Below are 23524 nucleotides of genomic sequence, written 5' to 3'. Positions count from 1 at the left end.
GCTCCTCCCCGGGGCGGGGCGGGGGGGAAGGCCAGGCCTGGCCACGGGCCCTCCTCCCCCATCTCTGACAACGCGCACCCTCAGGAGGGGCAGGCCCCCTCACTGGCCTCGCGGCCACTGAGGTTTCTAGGATGGTTGTTACACAGTACAACCTCACCTGGGCTGACAGGTAGTCAGTAAACTTAATACATGCACGTGTCTGTGTTCACAAATACTTAAAGAATATCGGTTTGAAGAGGCACCAAAATATTAGGCTGTGTGGGAGTTCTTATGTCTTTGGCTCTGATTTTGAGACACAGAAGGGCCGGGCAAGGAGACACAGGGACAAAAACCGAATCTCAGGGCAAGGAGCCGCGTCTTCATGGGAACACAGTGCACACGGCTGCAGTCAGCGGGGTGCAAACGTGAGAAGGTGTGTCTTTTTTTAAAATTCTTTTTTGTGTTTATTCATTTTTGAGAGGGAGAGAGAAACAGAGTGTGAACAGGGGAGGGGCAGAGACAGAGGGAGACAGAATCGGAAGCAGGCTCCAGGCTCCGAGCTGTCGGCACAGAGCCCGACGCGGGGCTCCAACTCGCAGACCCTGAGATCATGAGCTGAGCCGAAGTCGGTCGCTCAACCAACTGAGCTACCCAGGCACCCCAATGTTTATTTATTTTTGAGAGAGAGAGAGAGAGAGAGAGAGACAGAGAGACAGAGCATGAGCAGGGGAGGGGCAGAGAGAGAAGGAGAGACAGAATCGGAAGCAGGCTCCAGGCTCCGAGCTGCCGGCACAGAGCCCGACGTGGGGCTCGAACTCACGGACCGCGAGATCCTGACCTGAAGTCGGATGCTTGCTGAACGAGCCACCTAGACACCCCAAGAAAGTGTATCTTGCAGGGCGGCTCCCTGAAGGCAGGGAGGGCTGGTGTCTGGGCCAAGGGGGTGGAGTGTGGGACCACAGCTCTGTTCCAGAATTCCCTGGTGACTTGGGCTGTGGAGGACGGCCTGCTGCTATCTGTTTCCAGGAGTAATTGTGTTGGTAAAACCATAATATGCAGCGGGTCCCTTGTGGGGACGTGTTCCCGGGACAGGAGCGTCCCCAACGTGCCCAGCTCCCTGTAGCTCCAAAGAAGTAAACCAGAGGTGTCTACTCTTTCCAGGGCCAGGAGGCGAGGAAAGCACAACGGAGGTTTCCCTCGGTCCCCTTCCCATTCTAGAACAGAAAACACTCCGTGCGCGGCCCTCTCCCGGCCAGGGAAGCTGTCTAGCTAGGGATCTCCTTCCAGCAGTTTTCTCTTAACGAAGCGTTTCGACATAAATGTGCCCTAAGAATTTCTAGCGTCCGTGGTACCGAGGCGTGGCGTGTTTGCACACTGCGTGGTTTGTCGTGGGTCCTGGGAGGAGCACCGGGTGTGGTCTCCGCACCCTGCCGTCCCCCCACCCCCGCTGCTCTGGTCCCCTGCTCGCTGCCCCCCGGGTACCTGAAGAGCTCTCCGGCAGCCCTGGGCAGGACTCCCAGGTCGCTGTGCGGTTCCCACGGCGGGACGGGCTCCCCCGTGGACTGGGGGCCCAGCATGGTATAACTCTTGCCACATCCCGTCTGTCCGTAAGCCATGATGCAAACGTTGTACCTAAAACCCAACACGGATTTGAGTGCCGGAAAGTGCACAGCGCGTCTCCTGCCCTGACTGGATTCTAAGAAAAGTGTTTACTTGGATGGACAATGCCACACACTTTGCTCTGCAGTCCGTTTCTCCAGCCCTTACGAGTCAGGCTTTCCTAGAACTGCAGCTCTTCTGTGCACAATCCCTGCAGCCGTGCGGTTCACAGCACTGGATTCAACCACAGTCACGTCCACACACACAGCACGTGTCTCATCGGCACCTGCTTCTCCTCGGCGACTCCGTGTTTCCTCCAGGCGCCCGCTGCTGGCGCCCTGCGCTCAAGGTGCGCGCGGGGGTTCCAGCCTAAGCGAGACCCCCCGTTGTCCCCGTCCACCTTCCGTGCAGCCCGGTCAGCTGGGGCTTCTGATGCACGCGGAATGACTCAGAGGTCTGCACGCTGTCCTGGGCCGTCCTACGACATCTCCCCATCACGCACATGACCCAGGGCATTGCTGACAGCATCGTGCTTAACGATCGTTGCGTATTCTTGTGCTTTGTTAGTTCAAGGGGCTGGGTGTTTCCACACCCACGGTCAGCCGGTGTGTGCCACAGCGTTTCTGACAGGCGAGTGGCCCCCCACACCCCACAGACGGGTCACGTCCCAGGGGACACGGACGGTGGCTGGCCCTCTACATTTCTTTCCAGCTGTTTCTTCAGCCGGAAACAACGGAAAGATGGGAACATGGAAACAGTATTTGAAATAGATGTAAATTTATAGGATATGATATAAATAGATAAATGATAGGGATTTATAGGCGGGGCTGTGTGGGTACAGGTGTCCCAGACCTCCAGGGGCGGAATGCTAAGCCCTGACCCCCGTCACGTCACGGGGGAGGTGAGACCGTGCACCTCAGTGGTGGCTCAGGGCCCACCTCAGAGACGCTGATTTAACTGATCGACCTTTAATCGATGGACAGCCTGAAGGATCCCCAGCAAGCCAAACTCACAGAGGCTGTTGCTTCGATCACAGGACCTTGCAGAGTGTTCTGACTGGCTGCTGCCTTTAGCAGGGACCCAGGAGGCCTACCGCCTGGCGTTTTCGGTAACAAAAGCCTCCCCGCACCTGCCCCGAGGACAGGCGTGTGCACACCTCAGACCACAGCAGACAAGCGAGCCCTGACGGGGACCTTTCGAACCCTTTAGGGACGTGGAGAGGAAGGAAGCCTCTTGAAGAAAGCCTCCCAGGACTTAACAAGGCCATCTGTTTCGCATTTAAAATGGAAAGGCAGCTCTGGGGACGATCGTGCAACCACCACGCCTTTTCTATTTCTGGAACCTGCTTACTAAAGAGAGGCCTGCTTAAAAGAAAACAGAGCTCTCCCGTGGCTCCCAGTGGAAGAACTTTTGGGGGAGGATATAAGAGCCCCCACATTCAGCTCTTCCGGGAGAAGAGCTGCAGCAGAAGCTGTCATAGTGCAGGGTGGGCCCCGCGGGCGTGTGCCACGAGAGCCACGTGGCTCTCCCGTGAGGACCTGGCCCCCTCTCCGGCCCCCGCCGTGCGTTTGGATGCTAGAACGCCGTGGGCGGAGACAGCCCTGTCGTTACAGCTTCTGTGCCGCCGACGTTGGCCGTGTGGCAGCCCTTGCTGGCCAAACACAAACACGCCTTCTTCAGGACACTGCACGCAGCCTCCGCCTCCAAACCGGGGTTCCTCCAGGCACCCTGAAGCAGGAAGTCCTGGCGTTCTGTGTCAGCGACACAAACCTGGCTCCACTCGTTGCTGAAGACACAGCAACTCTGAAGGTGGGACCCGGGGCCAGAGGCTCCTTCCCGAAGGGCTGGTGCGTTCCTCAATCTAGAGTTAAGGTGCTTCACAGACCTCCTGAAAATTCTAAAATGCACAGAGAATCCCAGAGAGAACCGGAGCAGGTGCTCACGGCCGTCAGCCCGCACACACGTGACTAGAACATCTTTAAGACCCGAGGCAGGTGTGCTCACGGACGCCGTCCCTCGAGTCCTGCTTGGTCCTTCTCCTGACACACCCAGCCCCCCCCGCCCCCCATGGCCGCTAATCAACAACGGGGCTACGGGTTGCTCTGCGTTGTATAAAATGCTCAGGCTCTAACGTGATACACTCATCCCGTAGCAGGAATGAGATCTGCCTGTAACTGTGATCACTGACCTTGGAGATATTTTAACTCACCCGTCCAAGAGTGACGTAAGCAGGGGGCACACATCCCCAAATACCGCTTGCTGGGATTCCGCGGGGCCATAAACTCTGAGAGACACAGGGAAGATGATGCACAGTCGGAAGAAAAAGAGATTTACCTCAGTAACCAAACAGGAAAACCTGCCGAGAACGCTATCTTCGTCCACTTCCCATATGAGCCCCAACATCGTCAAGATCCTTTTTTTTCTTCAACAAGAAAAGGTTAATTCCATGGCCTTTCAAGCTAACAGAGGTTAAGGAAGACGGAAGAATTGTCTCCTCTGTTATAAAAACACAATAAGCAAAATTATGAATGCTTGCAAAGCAGAAAGAAAAAGCAAGCAAGCAAGCAAAAAGAAAGAAAGAAAGAAAGAAAGAAAGAAAGAAAGAAAGAATACCATGTAATTATCCCGGAACTAAATTAGCTCCACTTAAGTGGGTCCAACAATAATAGTGTAGAAATCATACTCCAGGCAACGTTTGATACACAGTATTTGATTTTTTATGCTGGAGCTCTCAACAAACAGTATTGTTTTCCTAGGCCCCAGGTTAGCTGGGCACCAGGACCGGGTGTCTGCTGTGTGAGGGAATCAGTGTGGCTCTGTGTTTAGAAGCTCCCCCAAATCCAGCCAAGCAGGAAGGACTTCCAAAAAATGTAGTTCACTGCCCAATGTGAAACAAGACCGGAATGCAGCCGCAGAGCGGGCTTTGTGCCAGACTACCGAGCGCGCAAAGCACGCCGGGCGCAGACGCAGTGAATCGAGTGCGCCCTGCATCCAAGCTTAGGCTCCTGAAATACAGGTTCGTATTCGGCTGGAACCAAACTTTTCTCTTCTTTCATTTTTAAAACGTTTCGTAATGTCCAATGGATCCCTGTTATCTCTAGAAGCAGGATTAGTTTTATTTTACTTTTTAATGTTTATTTATTTTTGAGGGAGAGAAACAGCATCGACGGGAGAGGGGCAGAGAGAGAGGGAGACACGGAATCTGAAACAGGCTCCAGGCTCCGAGCCGCCAGCACAGAGCCCGACACGGGGCTCGAACCCATGAACCGTGAGATCATGACCCGAGTGGAAGTCGGGACTCAAAACTGACTGAGCCACTCAGGTGTCCGGATTTTTGAGACAGAGAGAGAGACAGAGAGAGAGAGAGTCGGGAGGGGTAGAGAGTGAGGGAGACACAGAATCTGAAGCAGGCTCCAGGCTCCGAGCTGTCAGCACAGAGCCAGACGCAGGGCTCGAACCCACCGACCGTGAGATCATGACCTGAGCCGAAGTTGGCGCTTAAGTGACCGAACCACCCAGGCGCCCCAAAGCGGGATTAATTTTAAACTTCAGAGGCATCCCTTATACAATGTGGGTCATCATGCATGATCAGGAGGGCGTTTGGAGCAAGGGGTGCGATGCTGAGCTCCTGAATCTCTGTTTTAACTTGTCCCCCAACTCCCCAGGGCCCGTCTACTTTGCACAAACTCGCCCTCCGCCCGCAGCCGGTTGAAGCTGGCCTCGTGTCCATCTGCTCTGTCTGCAAATGTTTCGATGTGTGTCTGAAAAGGACGTGACTGTTCCAAAAACATCACAATGTCACCGTCACCACATTTTGGAAAACTAGCAGTAATTCCTTACTGTCACCCCCAAAGCCGTCCGGCGTTCTCTGACGTTTCTCCCGCTCTCCGGCGGGCTTATTTTTCCTGTCAGCCTTTAAAAATCACGATTCAAACAAGGCATTCCCATGGCCACTGGCCAAACGTCTTCTAAATCTCTAATCTATAGTAGGGGTCGGCAAACTTTTCCTAAACAGTAACTAGTTGAGGCTTTGTGAACGTCTTACTTAAACACTCAGGTCTTTGCCACCAACGTGAAGCCAAGGTCAAGGGTCCTGTGCCACCTGCACTTGGTAACACTATATCGAGTCATTACTCAGGAGCCCAGGTGGACACAGGGAAGCGATGACATAGATCCGGGCGGGACACTGACTCCACTGGACGTGACGTGTGGTCATGCACCGGCCCCTCCAGAGTCAAAGGACGCGACTTTGCGTGGGGGCAGTGAGAGAGGTGGCCGGCCTCGTGGATCCGTGCAAACATCAGTCACACTCGTGCACACGAACAGCTGAGTCAGAAGATACCGTGGGAGGAAGTTCCCATCGATGGCAGGAGGAAAGCAAACTGAAAACCCAGCCCTAACCCTCATGAGCAATGTCCACATCCCTTACGGAGAAAACTCTAAAACTCTCCTGAAAGACATAACCCAACTCAAGCAAATAAAAAGACAGACCACGTACTCGGACAGCAAGACTCAACTCTGTGAGGAAGTCAGTCTTTTCCAAAGTTAGTTTATAAACTTGCCTTACTCCTCCCCCCCAAAAAAAACACCCCCAAATACCACAGATGCCATCACGTTTTTCTCTGGAGCTGGTAATGTGATTATACAATTGCGTTGGCAAAACAAGAGGTCAGAACAGAAAGGAAAACCCCGGGGGGGGGGGGGGGAGAGAAGGAGCGGGGGTGGGGCTGTCCCTGGGGACCCTCCGTGTGCTGTGAAGCCTGCACCCGAGGCTGTGGCCGTGCACCTGAGCCGGGGCAGGGGGCGTCCAGGGCACCCGAGACAAGTCTAGAACTGGACCCGCGTGTGCCAGCTGTATGATGAAGGAAGCATCTCAGACTAGCGGGGAAAAGATGTGTTTCACTAAGTGGTGCCACTAACTGGGGAGGTACGGGGAAAAACATAAAATGGGGTCCATCCCTTAGACAATATTCTAGGATGTTCCAGACGGGTCATGAGTTTAATGTGAGAAGTCAAACCACACAGATATTAGAACACGTGGGTTTATTCTTCTCTAACCTGGTGGCCTTTGTCACTGTAATTAAGTTAACAGGGGGACAGCTTTGGCACAGGTAAGAGCTGTCAGAAGCAAAAACAAGATAAAGTAACAAACTTGGAAAAACGGTTGCAACTTAAATCACAGACAAGAGATCAATATCCCTAACATACACAGTGCTCCGGAAAACAAAGAAAAAGGCCAATGCTGATTGTGTTGTAACATCTCCTTCCGTTTCTCACGTGTTCCTTAGGCAGGAACATGTTCCCTGTATTTCTTCTCATCTCAGAAGTCCTCTCTGTATCTTGTAGAAACACATCTAGAGACGCGAGCTCACTGGAGAAAAAGGTGCAGGAGGCTGTTAGCTGCCCGACAGGGTGTCCGGCCTCCCACCAGAGAAGCTGGGTGGAGGCCAGAAGCTGGGAGGCCCCGGGTCCAAGCACGTCCTGGCGGGAAGCTGTGGGCACGGGGGTCGGGGGGGTGGCGGGCCAGCTGACCGGCAGGGCTAACCCAACCTTCACTTGCCAGGGGGAAGGCGAAGCCGTCCTGGGGGTCCGCTCCACACAGCCAGCACCCCTACCGTCTCCAGGGTGCGCCCGGCCACACTGCAGTCCTGACCCTGTGGGGGCCAGGGGGGGGGTCTCTGACCCTCTGCTCCTATCTCCTCTGTGCCTTTGACCCTTTTGTCTCCCTACCGGAATGTCCTCTCTTCTCTGCCTGGTTAACGCCTGGTTAACAGAACGTCGGGACCGGTGCAGACACCGTCAGCTCACCTCCAGCCCAGGGAAGGCTCGAACTCACGACCCCGGGAATCGACGCAAACATGGGGACAACACAGCATGAATGCGTGTAACGGGGGGACACAGCCAAGAGGCCTTCAACTACCGGATACATCCGTTATGCTCAAAATAATGAAATTACTTCTTATTTTTCTTACGGCATTTTGGGTCAATGGCTGCCACTTTTAATTTGCCATTTTAAAAAATAATAATGTATTTTTATCCCACTTAGAAGATAGCAGCGGTCTTCTGACTCTGGGCCCGTTCATACTTTCCCTGAATGTTTTAGGAAGGAACGTATTTTCCCCTTCACACATATTTATTTTTAAAAAGGGGCTAAGTACTGAAACTGTTGAGAGTTTCTTTCAACCCTGAAATAAAATATTTTGACATTTATTAGTTCCGTCAAAAGCTCTTATAAAATAAACAGTGTTCTGATTTCATAAGACCCATATGCTCTGCTGATTTTGAAGTGGGACAATCCTGAATAAATTCTTCCCCGGAATAAATTCTTACGGAGATTTAAATGTGAACTCTTGCTTCTTGCTTGGATGGACAGCGACTGGCACAAATTCCTTCCTTTCTTTTTTTTGTTCAGCCCAAACACCACAATCGAGACCTTCCCCTTCAGTCTGACCCCAATGTGTATGGCGTGCTGCCCACCCCCCACCGGCTCCCCAAAATAGGGGTCCCCGTGACACCGACAGACGCGTCCCCGCCCCCAGCGCCCTGCCCCCCTTCCCGGGTCCCACGGCCGCGGCAGGCACACGACACAAGACACGCGGCAGGCACAAGACAGACTTGACCCTGGAAAGGCGTGTGAGTGGCCGGCCCTGGCTTCTCCACCCGCGGTGCCCGCCCAGGGGCTCCTGACAAGGCCAAGCCCCGGGACCTGCACAGACGTGCTTGGAACACGTGAGAAGCCACAGGAACACGAGGGGGATTGAAGACCCGCCCCGTGGCAGCGGGCTGGGGTGGCGTGGCCCACCTGGCCCTCCTCTTGCTCAGAGCGCGGACAACACAGGACCCGAAACGCCCGGCGAGACACAGGTGGCCCTGAAGGCCCACGGGAGGGAACATTCCAGGTGCACGAGGAGAGGCAGCTGGGTTGCGGACGAGAAGCTGGCGCTGACAGCCGGCCCCTTTCCTCTGAGGAAGGCCCCCTTTCCCTGGTGGTGTCATGTCTGAAGCCACACGGCCACTTCAGCTTTCTTGTTAAAAAAAGCATCAGAGTTTACGGATTGAATCAGGACCCACACGTCACAATTAGCCCACTTGCCTCCTCAGGTCTCCCTGAAACATTGACTGTATTTTTAAAATGGATCCCGCGCTTTGGCCACGGAGGCGGCAGCTCCGTGGGCACAGACAAGTGCACACAAGGCCGCCACCGAGACGGAGAGCAGCTCTCGGCACGAGCCTCCCCCGTGGCCTCCCCTGTGGCCTCTCTTGTGGCCTCTCGGTGATCAACCCCTCCCGCCTCCCAGCTCCTGGCAGAGTCTGGCTTGTTCTCCACCCTCAGGCCTTTGTCTCTTCCAGAAGGTCTGGGTCACATAGAAAGCGCGTTTCATGTCACAGAACACCGTGTCCAAAGGGGCGGTGCCACCTTCGTCCGCATCAACCACGCTGACCCCTCCAGCCACCAGCCCGTGGTTTCGGCATTGGGCCACGTGGACCGGTGGCTTCCAGCCGGCCCTCCCACGAAACTAAGGACGTCGGCGTCTCTCGGCTGCAACGTCTGTACTGACACTTTGCCCACCTGCGTACGGCGTGGTCTGTTCTCTTCCTCTCTGGGTACAAGTGCTTGGTAAGCTTTGTGATTTCCAAAGGTTCGCTCTGGCCTGGGGCTCGCCTGCCCTGTCTCCTGGTGACGTCACACACACAGAGCGGACGGTGTCTGTGGCAAAGCCCGATACATCGTTTTCTTGTATAAATCATGCTTTTTGTGGCATTTCTGGGAACTCTTTCCTTAACTCGAGGCCACAAAGACTTTTCTCCTGAGTCATCTTCTGAAAGTTTTGTGGTTTTATGCATTATATTTAGGTCTAGATTCCATGTCAGTTACTTTTTTGCAAAAGGTGTGACCCACAGGGGCGCGTGGGTGGCTCAGTCGGTTGGGCGTCCGACTTCGGCTCAGGTCACGATCTCGCGGTCTGTGGGTTCGAGCCCCGCGTCGGGCTCTGTGCTGACAGCTCGGAGCCTGGAACCTGCTTCCGATTCTGCCCCTCCCCCGTTCGCACGCTCTCACGCTTTCTCTTTCAAAATAAATACACAAACACTGAAAAGTGTGGTGCACAGACCAAGGCTCATTTCCTGTTTGCAGGCTCACCCACTGCTTCGCCGCTACTTGTCGCAAAGGCAAGCTTGGGGCGCCTGGGGGGCTCAGTCAGGCATCTGACTTCGGCTCAGGTCGTGATCTCACGGTTTGCGAATTGGAGCCCCGCGTCCCGTTCGCCGCTGTCGGCGTGGAGCCTCCTTGAGATTCTCTCTCGCCCCTCTCTGCCCCTCCCCCGTTCACCCTCTCTGTCTCAAAATAATAAATACACTTAAACAAACAAAAAAGACAAGACATGCTTTCTCCACTCAATTGCCTATGCTCATTAGCAATTAGTGCAAATGATGGGATAAATTGTGAATTTCATTAACCAAATGCTAACGCAAGATTTATATTTGCGTGACTTTGTTTTCTGTGTCAAAGCACTTACCTCTCAAAACTATAAGTGTTATTAATCGGCGGGTGAGCGGCCCGGTCACATTTCACCAGGACTGTTTCCTAATAAAAAAGCGTAAACAAGGCAGTTAAGACACAGCCAGTGCTGCACTGGTAACACTGAGCAGGGGTTGACAGACCACAGCCCTCGGGCCAATCCAGCCTGTCGCCAGCTTTTGTAAACAAAGTTTTGGTGGAACGCAGCCACGCCCGGTTTACAGATTGTCTACGGATGCATTTTACTGAACCGCACAATTGAGTAACTAAGACAGCGACCAGATGGTCCCCAGAGACTGTAACATTTCCTTCCCCTCTAGGGGACACGCCGGCCGGGCACTCGTACGAGAGGAAAGTCGCCTCCGCAAGAAACGCCCAGAGGAGCTCGTTCTCTGCTACAGACGGGCGGGGCGGGGGGGGGGGGGGTGCAGTGGCCCAGGGAGGGGCCTCTGCGGGCACTTGACCTCTCGAGTGAGGCGTGAGACTCTCCCAGGACCGACGAAGTCCCGTCTCGGACATGTTATTTCATTATAACTGGTGGCGTTAAAAGTTTTGCTTTTAAAACGCGTGGACTTTGGGTCTTGCCCCGCCGTCTCCCTCAATGCCACCTTGTGTGGACACGAGCAAAGGCTGTCTTCAACAAGAAACGCAGCATTAGATTACTTCTCCTGAAGCGCAGAAACAAAAATACACATTCCGAATGGGTTCCGATTCTAAGACAAAATGCAAATTCATGACCAGGCCTGTAGCAAGAAGTGAAAACCAACCAACATTTGATTTTTCCGTGACAGCCACTGGAGGGTGTGCCTTCCCGGCTCCCCGCGGGTCCCTTCACGTATACGCGTATCTGCAAAAATAAATGCGTGTCCAGAAAGCGGCCTGGGTGGGCGCTGAGGGCATAAGCTGTGGAATTCAATGCCATTTGTTCTAGACGTGGTTGTTACTTCCCGCCAGCGGCGCGGGCCGGGCCGTGGGAGCCGCATGCGGTTGCGTTTGGATCGGCGAGGGCCGCCGGTTCAGGTGCTGACCCGGCCAGCGAGGTGAGGCCGCGCCGTCCCCGTGATCAAACGTGGAACGCTACAGGCACACAGGTGTGCGTGTGGGTAAGACGGGCTTTGAAAAAATTACTCAGCGGTGGCCTTGCCAACACACTCGATAGTTAGGCCTTGATTTCACCGGAAGCATCTCGCACGGGCCTTCCCTTCCCGACACTCGTTGCTGCTGCTCCTGGGGTGGGGGTGGGGGGGCGCGGGCTGACGAGATGGTCCCTGGCTTCCCCCCTGCGCTGGTCTCTCCGTCTCCAGCCCAGCGGCCTTCCTTCCAGTCCACGCTTTATGTCACCGCCTTGGAAATCTTTCCAACGTGTACATCAGACGAGAAGGGGATAAATCACCTCAACCGAAAAGTGTGAGGAGCTAGTGACAGGACATCAAGCTGTGGGCGCACCATTCAAGGCCTTATCTCAAGCTGCCAGCCGGGGGTGGCAGAGTGGGAGGCCGTTTGCTACCATTAGGAAAAGTACATCAGAGCAGAAAGGGCCGGAAACCCGTCCACGGGGACTCTGGCCAGGACGGAGCAGCGGTCCGTGACTGGGGCCCCCCGTCCCGTCACACGGCCGCCGCTGCCTGGGCACCTTATCTAGTTACTATCCGAAGGTTTGGGGGTGGCTATGTCTGAACACGGCTTTCGAGGAAGAGGTCTTATCCTCAGGGGAGTCGCTAACGGAGAGTTCAGTTCTCCGCTGAGGATTTATTGAGCACCGACAGTGTGCCACAAGCTGCTGCAGGGGCTGTTTGTCCCCTTATGATACCGGTAATATTGGTATATAATAACAGTAATACCCCTGTGAAGGAAGCAGCTCCTAAATCTTAAAAAAAAAAATTTGGGGGGCGCCTGGGTGGCGCAGTCGGTTAAGCGTCCGACTTCAGCCAGGTCACGATCTCGCGGTCCGTGAGTTCGGGCCCCGCGTCGGGCTCTGGGCTGACGGCTTGGAGCCTGGAGCCTGTTTCCGATTCTGTGTCTCCCTCTCTCTCTGCCCCTCCCCCGTTCATGCTCTGTCTCTCTCTGTCCCAAAAATAAATAAACGTTGAAAAAAACATTTTTGAAAAAAAAATTTTTTTAATGTTTATTTATTTTTGAGACAGACAGAGAGAGAGAGAGAGAGAGAGACAGAGACAGAGAGAGAGGGAGACACAGAATCTGAAGCCGGCTCCAGGCTCCGAGCTGTCAGCACAGAGCCCGACGCGGGACTCGAACCCATGAACCGCGAGATCATGACCTGAGCTAGTCAGACGCTCAACCGGATGAACCCCCAAGGCGCCCCTCCTAAATCTTTTTAACTCCCAAACTCCGCAGGAAGACGCAGGACCGAGCAGTAAGGCACTGACACCGTCTTCAGAGCAGAAGCCACACCTGGCACCCGGACCCAGGATCTGACCACCAGCCTCGGCCCCTCGCTCCCTGCTTGAGGCATATTTTCGTGGTGGTATTCCTTTAATATTGTGCCAAGACGTAACCCGAGCCCCTCAGGATGAACGGCGCAGAAACACACACCCCAAAGTGTTTTACTGACGTCTTCAAATGTCTGCGTTTTAACCATAAAGACAAACAAATGGAAAATGCTAAGGTTTACAACGTCTCACCCAAAAGCTCAAGGGGCACCCTAGAAGGAACGTAAGAAGCCATAAAAACAAGCATGAGTCCAGAAGCTTCCCTGGCTATTTAGCATGTCATCCTAAGGTGTGATCACTAGATTTTAAGCAACATCTGAAACGATTCCAAGAGCAAAGTCCCATTTTCCCAAATACAGCTTAAATGTTCTTCCCGTCCTTTCCGAACAAATGCCTCCTCGCTCATAGCACTCAACGCCCTTCTCCTCACCAATAAGACTCATTTCCCGCGGCCTTTTAAGATAATTTCCCTTCATCCAAAATTTCAGGCTCTTGCCCTCTGGCATCCGTCCTCCAGGGAGGGGAGCGGCCGGGTACTCCGAGATGGTCAACGCAGACCTGCGGGCACCGCTGTGATGGGCACACCTGCCTCGTGGAATTGCAAGGCTCCCCGGGGGGGGCATGTGGAAGGCGCCCGGCGCAGTCGGTCGCCGTCTTCCTGACATTATACCAGTATTCTAGGTACTTATGAACATTGTATAATTTATAGGTTTTATTGGCATCTACATCAATATTCAATGTAAGACACTATCGAAATAAAATTTGCACTGGTGATGACCTCAGACGGGGAGGGGAGGAGGGGGTCACGTAAATCATTGCCACGCTCCAGTTTCCAGGCTGGGCGACGGATTCGCAGAAGTGACCCACAGGCTGGGCCGAGTGTTCCTACGCTCCCAGACGTCCTCCCATGGCATCCCCTCGGAGATCAGGGACCCAGCCCGGGAGGGTGTCCACTCACAGGGCACACGTGCGTGCGAGTGCGCGGACCGGTGTGCTGGTCCGTGGCTACTCGGCGGAGCGGGGCCAAGACGTGGGCCCGAGCCTGCCGACTGCTTCAACGCCTGGCCGTGGCATCCAGCCCGACCTTGCCCATCACCCGGCACCGCAGGGGCCGCCAGGACCACAGACAGTCACCGGCTCCACACTTCTTGAAGGTCTTTGGGTAAGAAGCAGCCACAGACTTCTTCACACCTAGTATAGACCCTATTTGCTAATTCGGACTCTGGTACAACTTGTTGTGTGACCCCGGGTGCTCATTTATCTTCTCGAAGCCCCATTTCCTGCCATCTATGAAGTGTGCCGGCAACGGGGTCGGCCCTGGTGCGCCTCACAGAATTCGCTAAGTCCATGGTTCTAAAATTTGGATAAATTAGTTACCTACGAAAGGAGAAAATACTAGGAACTCTGTAGTACCTACTCCAGAGATGTTACGCAGAAGAGGGTCACTTTCAGACACCGAGTGAAATAAGAGCAGTCCAGTGGAGGGCACTCGGCCGTGGCAATGGGTCTTCCGGCAGAAGGGTGTGTCCTTTCCTGGGATGGTGCGCACGCTGGAGACGGGATGAGGGACAAATTCTTTGTGAATCCGATTTAAAGCCATGAAATAACTGACCAGTAGAAGAAAATGTAAAAGAGCTTGAGCTTGAAGTAAGCTGATGGGAAGAGAAAGAGAATTTCTTCCTTAAATCCTTGTAACTCCTTAAAAATGCAAACATCTTTTTCTGACCAAAGTCTGTATAAGTCACACTAGCCGTTGTAACGATTTTCAGTTCTTCACAATTGGTTCATATTTGAGACACTAAATCTGGGTTCTAGAAAGCCCCTCTCACACCCACAATTTCACCGCAGGAAAGAGTGGATTTCACAGGCCTCAAGAAGCCGAGCGACAGGGGCGCCTGGGTGGCGCAGTCGGTTAAGCGTCCGACTTCAGCCAGGTCACGATCTCGCGGCCCGTGAGTTCGAGTCCCGCGTCGGGCTCTGGGCTGATGGCTCAGAGCCTGGAGCCTGTTTCCGATTCTGTGTCCCTCTCTCTCTGCCCCTCCCCCATTCATGCTCTGTCTCTCTCTGTCCCAAAAATAAATAAACGTTGAAAAAAAAATTAAAAAAAAAAAAAGAAGCCGAGCGACAGAGCCGAGGTGCACGGTTAGCCTGTGACTCTGGTCTTCCGATTCCTATCCTGTTTTGTTGGTGGCAGAACGGACAAGAAAGCCCCAGGCTGTGGAATGAACTAGAAGCGTGTGTATCATTCGCTCGTGTGCACGGAGACACGGCCACGCCAGATCTAGAACCGAGTGTCATGGTGAACAGAGGGTGAGGCCTACACGTGGGGGTGCAGACGAACTTCACAAATCGGCGGCGGAAAATTATGTGCGATTCCACCAAGAACCCCAGAGAAGTAAATAGATGCGGGGGTGGGGGGGGACACAGATGGTCTCGTTCAGACTGGGATGCCCGGGCAGGCTGAGCAGAAGGGCATTCTGGAAGGAGGAAAGTGCATGAGTCCTGCAGGCAGCGAAGGGCTTGTCACGTTCAAGGCCAGTATAGCTGGGAGCGACGCGTATGTTCCTCTGCACAAACAGAGGTCAGAATTGAGACTTCCCAGTTTCTTCTTCAAGCCAGGAGGCCCACGTATCTGACCAAACTGCATCTTCAAGGACTGCTCTCCCCAGCCACAGAGCGGATCGGAGATTCGGGAGGGCGAGGTCGGCGAGGCCCAGGGACAGGAGTGTGGCCCCAAGTGCGAGAGCGATGGGAAAGAACTAAATCAGACCCAGGGGAGATTCCTCCTGCAGAACCGACAGGATCTGAGGGGCACTCATGAGGCAAGAGTCCACAGGGACCCCCACATTTCTGGCACCAGACACCGGGTGGATGACTTTCCCTTGCGAAGATGGGGAGACGGGAGTAAGGGTGTGTCCACAGGGAAAATGCGGAGCTCAGGTTGGGATGTTCTATGTTTGAGCTCATGCAAGCATCCTCAAATACCGGCTCGAGATGCAGAGGTCTCCCTCAGCGTGCTTTCGCGCCTCATCCCACCAGACACCGGAGTATCCGGGGCGTGACCGCACGTCTCTGCTTTCTGCGTGAGCCGAAGCTGCTGGCAGATGTCGCCGCCATCACGGTTACGGCGAGGACCAGGTGAGCCTCGGTTAGGGGACAAGTTAAGGACCCCATGAAACTTCGATCATTAACGATTTTGTCTTAGGGATGTCAAACCCATCGGTCTTGGTCACGCGCCTCTCAGAAAATGTTTTTGACCTCAGCTGCAGATATTTGCAGGAGAATCATTTGACCCCTAGGCTTCCTTAGCTGTATTCGGAAAGTCAAGGCTGTGACCGTCAAACTGAATGGCTTGATAAGAGTGAAAAATAAGGGGACCCACAGACAAGCAGACGAAGCTGCAAATCTCTTCGTCCATGTCTGATTGTCAAACAAGCAGATGCGTGTTACGTGGGAAATGCACCTAACTAACCCTGAAGACAGCCACCGAGAACTAGGGACAGTGGCCAGACTCCTCCCCGCGAGACTGATTTTATTTACAGTGTGAATCGCCAACGATTCAATGTTGGATTAGGTCGCAAACTGCAACGCAACGCTGTGCCACACGTGTGACACAGACTCTCACGCTCTTCAGACTCGGGAGCACCCGTGGGAGCCCAGAGCCCGGAGGTCACCACACTGACCGCTCGCCTTCTCCGCACACTTAGTGACACAAAGCTCCGGAACCAGCAGCTCGATTAAGTTAAAACACAACTTGGGTTCCACTCAGTCCTTCAAAGAAAATCCAAAATGACCCAATCAAAAGAAATGTTATCTTGATGCGTAAAATATAAGGAAACACAAAACCCTCAAACTTCTGAATTTGAAAATTCAGTGGGAAGTTGACAGCAACCGGAGAGGACAGTCACGAGGTGAACACACGACAAAGAACATCTATAATAGAAAGCAGGGATGACAACAGGTCTTTATAAAGCACCTGAGGGCCAGGTCTCGGGCTCGGAATACATTCTCCCACTAAAAACTGAAGGTCAACCAGTACACCCGCAGATCACGCACGGTGCAGGAAGGACCAGTACTCGACCACGGATACTCCGCGTCTCCGCCTATAGGAGATTTAACAGGATGCATCAGGGCTCCTTTTCACTCAAATTCCTAACAATGAGAATTTAATTTGTCTGCTTTTGCTCGACTCAGTCGTACTGGTGTTTAAGGCGACAGACAACGCATCAAGTGATAGACCAAAAAAAAAAAAAATCCTTCAAAACAAAGACTTTTTAAAGTGCTTATTTGCAGAGACTGTTGAAAGAGTTTTCAATACCGCTCTAATGGTTTCCTGGGCTGCTGTGTAAAAAGAAAGCCGTCGATCCGTGAACCCAAGTGGCTTTAGGAAGAGTCACTGCAGATTATGACATGTGACCACCATAAGACGGACTCCAACGACGGACCTTGTTGGGGGGCGGGGGGGAGCAGCCCCTCGTGGCTTCCACCTGGCACCGCGGTCTAGAGGACCAGGGTCTGGGCATCAATACAGCTGAGAGTTCACCTTCCACACGCTTTCTAGACTCGTGCAGCAATGGTCGTAACAAGCGGCAATGAAGTGTAAGCCCAACGTATCTTCACGTTTATTTACGGAGACGCTCAACCATGCACAAAACTGGAGGAAACAGGATAATGAGAGCCCTCACCCAGCACTCTTGACATTTGGTCCATCTTGTTTTATACAGATGCTCAACCCACCTCCCATTCCCCTGGCATATTTTAATTTAAATACCAGACAACACAGCATTTGATTTCACTTATGTGGACTCAGTTTTTCAGCACAGCCCCATGCCATTACCATCTCACTTCAGGCAGTTAATACAAACCCACACGTAGTCTGATTTCTCTGGTTGTCCCCAAAATGTGGTTTACAGCTGACTTGTTCAGAGACTGTGATTACGAGCCTGGGGCGTCTCCCATTCTGCCTCCTCTGCCCTTCTTGGTGTTACTGATTTCTCAGAGGAATCGGGTCACTTGTCCTGTGAAGTGTCTCACGTTCTGACTTGGCTGATTTCTTTCCTCTTGTTCAAAATGGCAGACCCCCAGACTCCATTAGATGTGGGCTCAACTTTGCAGCCCAGTCTCTTCACTGGTGGGACTGTAGCACCTCATGGCCTGTGGCCACCTCGTCACATCTCAGCGTCTGTCTGTGACCTCATGGCCCGTGGCCACCTCCTCACGTCTGAGCATCTCTCTGTCTGTGAAACTTCAAGTGCTCTGGGTTCTGGAACCTTCTGTGGTAAAGATCCTGCTGTCCCCTAACCATCTAGCACCCACTGAAGACTGTCACCCAGACCTATTAGGGCTTTCGAGTGGTGACTTCTATTCTTATCACTTACTCTGAATCGATTAGCTAGAATCTTCTGAAAAGAAAAACTTTCTCTCGCCAACTATTTATTTACCCTGAAACGCATTTCGTACAGGAAAGGCATCATAAATGTTTACTTCTTTGTAATTTTTTAGAGTAATAGACCGATGCTCTAGCCCTCTCCAAAGGCCATCAATGAGATTTAAAGACGGAAGTACTTGCGAACTGAAGGTTTGCGTAGAATTCTGTACCTTTTCAACCTGGCTCTAGTCATGTCTTGAGCTCCATTATTTCACCCTATGGCAGTGGGCATCCCTTCTGCATTTGTGGACACAACACCACCGTCTTCCCTACTCGCTTTACTGCCCGGCACAGCCTGTGTCCCGGGCGCGTCCTGTACTCCCAGCAGGTGGAAACCACGGTCTGGGTGCTGGGCTTCCCACTGTTGCTGCCAGGCCTTTTGGGTCGATAAAGCTAAGAAACAACGCAGGTTCTGAAGAGAAAACAAAATTGTGGGCTGGTAGCAGACACGTCCGTTTCACAATTTTAAAACGACACGGTTCATGAGGAGCCACATCGGTTCCACGCTTGCGTTTCTTGCCTTATGCTCAGACCACAGGTTCCGTCCTTTCGTGCGCTGGCTGACTTGGGGGCTGGAAAACCAACGAGAGCAGAGCGGCTTTCCTGACACACACACACCTACAGTGAGGAGGCCCGCGGCTTCGCACAAGGGACGCGCACCCAGCCTGCGTTAATTTCTCGCTCCAGCGGAAATCCGGACACAGAACCCATCTTTGCCATCTGAGGGGGCACGGAATAAAGGGGGAAACTCTCCTATGTTCACCCGTCTCTGGTTTACGCCCAGGGGTGGGCGTTTCTGGGGCCCACGGGAACCACCACACAGAGAGCTCCTCCAAGTGCGGCGTGCTGGAGATGTGACTCACGTCATCGACGGCGTGGACCACTTCCGCAGGCACAGAGCTGGGGGCAAAACAATGACAATAATGACCACGCACATCACTGTGGAGGGTCCTTCTCTTTCCCTAATCCCCAAACTCTTCTCTGCCACTGTCATTTCTGCCGGGCCCTCCTTTTGTGGTCGCTTCCTGTCCTCCCCCCTCCCGCCCCCGTCCTCTCCTTGCCTTTGGGTTTGTCTCGTCACCCCCACTTCTGCCCCTCACCCCTGCTCTTGCATCAGCGTCTCAGATTTTCTCCCTGCTCCTCATTCTCGTCTCTCCTCCGTCCTTCCCACGTTCTCCGCCAACGTTTTCTCTTCTGCCTCTGCTTTTCATTCTATGTTCCCTTCTTGTGTCGTGCGGGAGAGACGGACAGATCTACAACCCGATGCCTCCTGCAAGTGCAGCTGTGGGGCTGGCTGATGTGCACACAACGTCACACCAAGGTCTCCGCCTTCAGGACCTTGGCCGTTTGAAGGCAATCATGAATCTGGCAAAAGGCAACGTATCGCAGAAATGGAAGCTAAATGAACGTAAATGATGTAGGCACACAGGCACAAGGTCAGGAAGCCGCTCGGGAAGGTCTGAGAAGCTAGACAGCCAGGAGCAACGGCGTCCGGCAGAACTCCCCGCAACGGCAGACACGTTTCTGTGTCTAAGCAGCGGCCCGACATCAGCAACGGGAAAGCTACGCGTACGTGAAAACACCACAGTCTGGAGCTGCTGGCGGCTGTGTTTCCAGGTCCTTGGACCTCTGACACACAGTACACGGCAACCAGTCAGCACAGCACATACGTGTTATGCCCACGAAAAGAAAAAAATATGCAACCACTGTCAAAAAGGTACAAATTGCATTTCATGCTGCAGGACTGACCAAGGGCCTTCTAACGACCTTCCCAAGCCAAGTGCTAGACCGTATGATGCAAACGTCAGTGTGGCCCGAGTGAGGCCCTTACAGCAGAGCAAGGCTTGGGCAGACGAGGGCAAGACCCTGACACGAGCCACCTCACAGGGCAGAAGGCAGTGCCTGTTCGCTGCGGACCTGCTGACGGGACTGACCTAACGCAAGCAGGGGACAGTGTGAGGTGGTGTCCCCGATGGAGGGCCTAGAATGTGGAATCCATCTGGCTACAATGGGGAGAAATTCCCACGGGGGGTTGTTTCCTCGTGGGAAGAAAGGAAAGTCATACTTAGTAGGGTTTTCAAGCAAACAGCCAACCAAAATGATTCCAGATAATTCCCTTATTCATTAATACCATCAAAACTCTAGGTCACAAGGGGCGCCTGGGTGGTTCAGTCAGTTGAGCGTCCGACTTTGTCTCAGGTCATGGTCTCAGAGTTCATAGGTTCAAGCCCCGCCCTGGGCTCTGTGCTGATGGCTCAGAGCCTGGAGCTTGCTTCGGATTCTGTGTCTTCCTCTCTCTCTGCCCCTTCCCCACTCACACTCTGTCTCTCTCTCTCTCTTTCTCTCTCTCTCAAAAATAAATAAACATTTAAAAAAAGAAAAAAAAAGAAAAAAAAGCCTAGGTCACAAACATCTAGGTCAGTACTAGTTACCTTTCTGCGCCCCTGAGGGGCCTCTGGGGTAAATACGGGAGGGTGCTCCCCATACAGAGAGAGGACCAAGGAGAGCCTGGCCCTGCCGGGCACTGAAAGAAGGCTGGCCGCGTCGGTGGTCCCGCTGCTTCATGATGAGCAAGGCAGCTCCCCACCCACCCCCCACCCCAGGGACAGACACATCCTGCTTTGGGGCCAAGGGTAGGAAGATGGGAGGCGTGGGAAATCGCTGCATTTTCTATTGTGTTCCTTAAAACAGACACACACACACACACACACACACACACACACACACGATGCGAAAGCAAATTACCTGTTCCGTGAAGCTGGATCCTCGGATTCCTCATCAAAAGGCAACAAAGGGCGGATCCGGCAGTGAACCCTGATATTCCCTTTCAGCTCCTACGACAATAGAGTTTGTCCCTGTGAGCTCAGGGGCAAGGCTGAGCGGACGGACTATTTCCTCAGAGAACGCAGCCTGACGGCCGCTTCCCCGGGACGTGAGCGTCGCGTTCCCCACCCACACCTTGGCTTCTGATCAAGTCCCCACGGAGTGGCACTGAGCAGTCAGCGTCATTTTAGGCTTTTTAAACATCCACACTGAAGCGTGTTCACTTGGCAAACCATCATCGTGTGGTGACGAGTGTCCAGAAACCACCTCTCGATGGGGACCCGCGTCAAATTTCTGAGGCATTTTGGGAGAGGTTTCTGAAACCTGGTACTTTTCCAGACCCCGCCAAGTGTTCACCCAAATCGTGGCACGATGTGGTACTTCAGAGACAAAGGGCAACGATGTGGGACAACCGCTCCACGTGCCCCCACGTGGAAGAAGGGAGCACGTCCGCGCGGCCCGGCTCGCCTCGGCCAGGCTGTGCCCAGACCCCCCGACGGCGCGGGTCTACCACGTCCGGGTGCCCCTGGCTCCACGCTGCACCCCGCTCTCTGGCACTGTGCGTGCGTCCTTTGCCCCCTGGTCCTTTCACAGCGACGGGACCATGACGAAGATGTCTATTCTTCCTCCACACGACAGCGTCAGAAACTCGAAGTCCGCCACCGTGTCCTCCAGAAGCCATCCTTCTCCACTCACTCCCGGGGCCCTCGCGCACCTCTCCCTTGGTCTCTGCAGCAGGGCGACACTGCTGTCCAGACCGGGGACCAAAAGGCACCAAGATGCTTTGAAAGTGCGGTCGGCGGGAAGCGTGCATGCGCTCCGGTGTCACAGTGTAGAGCTCGGCCCAAGGAGTGGGTCAGGCACAGGGAGAATTACTCCCACGCGGGTCTGGCCATGGAGGGAGCCCGGGGACGGGAGAGAATCTTCCCAGGAACCACCGGGTCCTGGGGCTGCTGGTCCACGGGACTGTGAGCCGGGCCGGGGCTCAACCACACCACCCAACCTCATGGAAGTTCAGCCACCAAACCGTCAGCTCTGGCCTCGCGGTGTGCAGAAACGGACACCTGAGTGTGCACACTCCGTGGGCCGCAGAGCTCAGCCCGCGGCCGAACGTGAGGGGGCCATGCTTTGCGCCCTGCGAATGGGGGAGGAAGAGCTGGGGCCGGGGCTCGCGAGGAAGGCAGCGCTCTGAGAGTCCTAGGTCCGGTGTCCCCTGTGCGGACCTCCGCCCCCCTCCACGTGCCCCGGTGCCCCACCCCCGTGTTGACCTCCACCCCCCCATGTGTCCCAGTGTCCCCCTGTGTGTCTGGAGTCCCCCGAGCGGACCTCTGCCCCCACCCCCAACATGTCCCGGTGCCCCTCCCAGCCCCGGCCTTTCACTGGGGTCCCTGCCCAGGTCCCCTGTGCCGCCACCCTTCTGGGAACCTGGACCGCACTCACCACCAAACGGTTGTGAAGCACCTTCCTCCTCTGCTTCTCTAGCTGGTACCTCGAGTCCGCTTCCTGCAGGCGTCGCTCCAGATGTCCCGCCTTGGACCGCCAAGCTGCAACAATGGTTTACCCGCGTGTCCGGCTGGTTTCCGGGAGGGGGGCCTGCACTACATCCTGTCTCCCTCTTCTCCCTTCTGGTTTTCCATGAAACACCTCACGTTTTCAAAGCCGAGAGACACTATTTTCCATAAAATAACAGCACTGTCCCCTTTGCTGGAGCGCGTGACATGTAGGACCACCTGTGTGGGCTGAGTCACCTCACCTGAGACCCTTCAGGAGAGGCCCTGAACCGAATGCACCAAAGAGGCATGAGACCCTTAGGTACTCAGTGATTTGAACTAAAATATCTGGGGGCCCCTTGGGGGGCTAAGTCAGTTGGGCACCCACTCTTGGTTTTGGCTCAGGTCATGATCTCGCAGTTTGTGAGTTCGAGCCCCGGAGTCGGCCTCTGTGCTGACAGGTTGGAGCTTGGAGCCTGCTTGGGATTCTGTGTCTCACTCTCTCTGCCCCTCCCTTGCTTGCTCGCTCGCTTGCTCTCTCTCTCCCTCTCTCTAATAAACTAAAATATCTGTCAGGCTAACAGAAACCTAGTACGCCTTAATTCACACAGTGCCACGGGGCCAAAGCACCTCCCTCCATGAGCTGCCTGTTGGGTAGTCTGAGCACATCCCGTCCTGACCCAATAGCGGCCGAGCGCTGTGGGCTTCCCAGATGTGAGGAAAGGGCTGAGCGGTTCGAACGGAGCCTCACACACACTCTAGGAGCCTCCGGCACAGGACGTGCAGCAGGGACACGGTGCCAGCTCAGGGACAGCATCGAGGTCCAGAAAGCCTCTTCGAGTCACCAGAGGAAACGGGGACTCCCTGAGGAGGGAGCGCGGCCAAGGACCGCAGCCCCCATGCACGCCAACGACCGCCTGGGTGTTGGCTCTTGCCCCTGTGCCCAGGCAGGGCGCGTGGTCAAAGGAGAGGGAAACTTCAATCCCCGGCAGGTGGGGCCATGGCTTACACAGCAGAGCCTGGTGTTGGAGCTGTGCCCTCTGGACCCCCTCGGCCACTTCAGAAAGGCCTGTCTGCAGGTGGTCCCAGAAATTCCTGAAAACTTCCAGAAAAGAGGCATGCAGTGCCTTTACGTCTTGCTTCAGTGCCTATAGAGCAAAAATATACAGCACTGAGGTAGTGACTATTATTAATCACATAGCGCTATATATAATAATTTCCCAAGTGGCTATAGAAT

The 23524-nt window shown here is 54.2% G+C and overlaps 1 protein-coding gene across 1 annotated transcript in view; it reads right to left on the bottom strand.

The window, feature by feature from the left end:
* The window catches only part of KIF25 (kinesin family member 25), a 45325-nt gene that overhangs the window by 5604 nt on the left and 16197 nt on the right, over positions 1-23524 (bottom strand). The window contains exons 4-10 of the mRNA XM_047859990.1: positions 23297-23435; positions 22238-22341; positions 20720-20808; positions 18838-18874; positions 10095-10162; positions 3788-3862; positions 1462-1611 (exon numbers count right to left, since the gene is read on the bottom strand). Coding sequence (XP_047715946.1) covers positions 1462-1611; positions 3788-3862; positions 10095-10162; positions 18838-18874; positions 20720-20808; positions 22238-22341; positions 23297-23435 — 662 coding nt within the window. The remainder of the gene's footprint in view (positions 1-1461; positions 1612-3787; positions 3863-10094; positions 10163-18837; positions 18875-20719; positions 20809-22237; positions 22342-23296; positions 23436-23524) is intronic.

This window comes from Prionailurus viverrinus, chromosome B2 (assembly GCF_022837055.1).
Source record: "Prionailurus viverrinus isolate Anna chromosome B2, UM_Priviv_1.0, whole genome shotgun sequence".
NCBI classification, from domain to species: Eukaryota; Metazoa; Chordata; class Mammalia; order Carnivora; family Felidae; genus Prionailurus; species Prionailurus viverrinus.
This window is presented reverse-complemented; position numbering and strand designations above follow the sequence as displayed.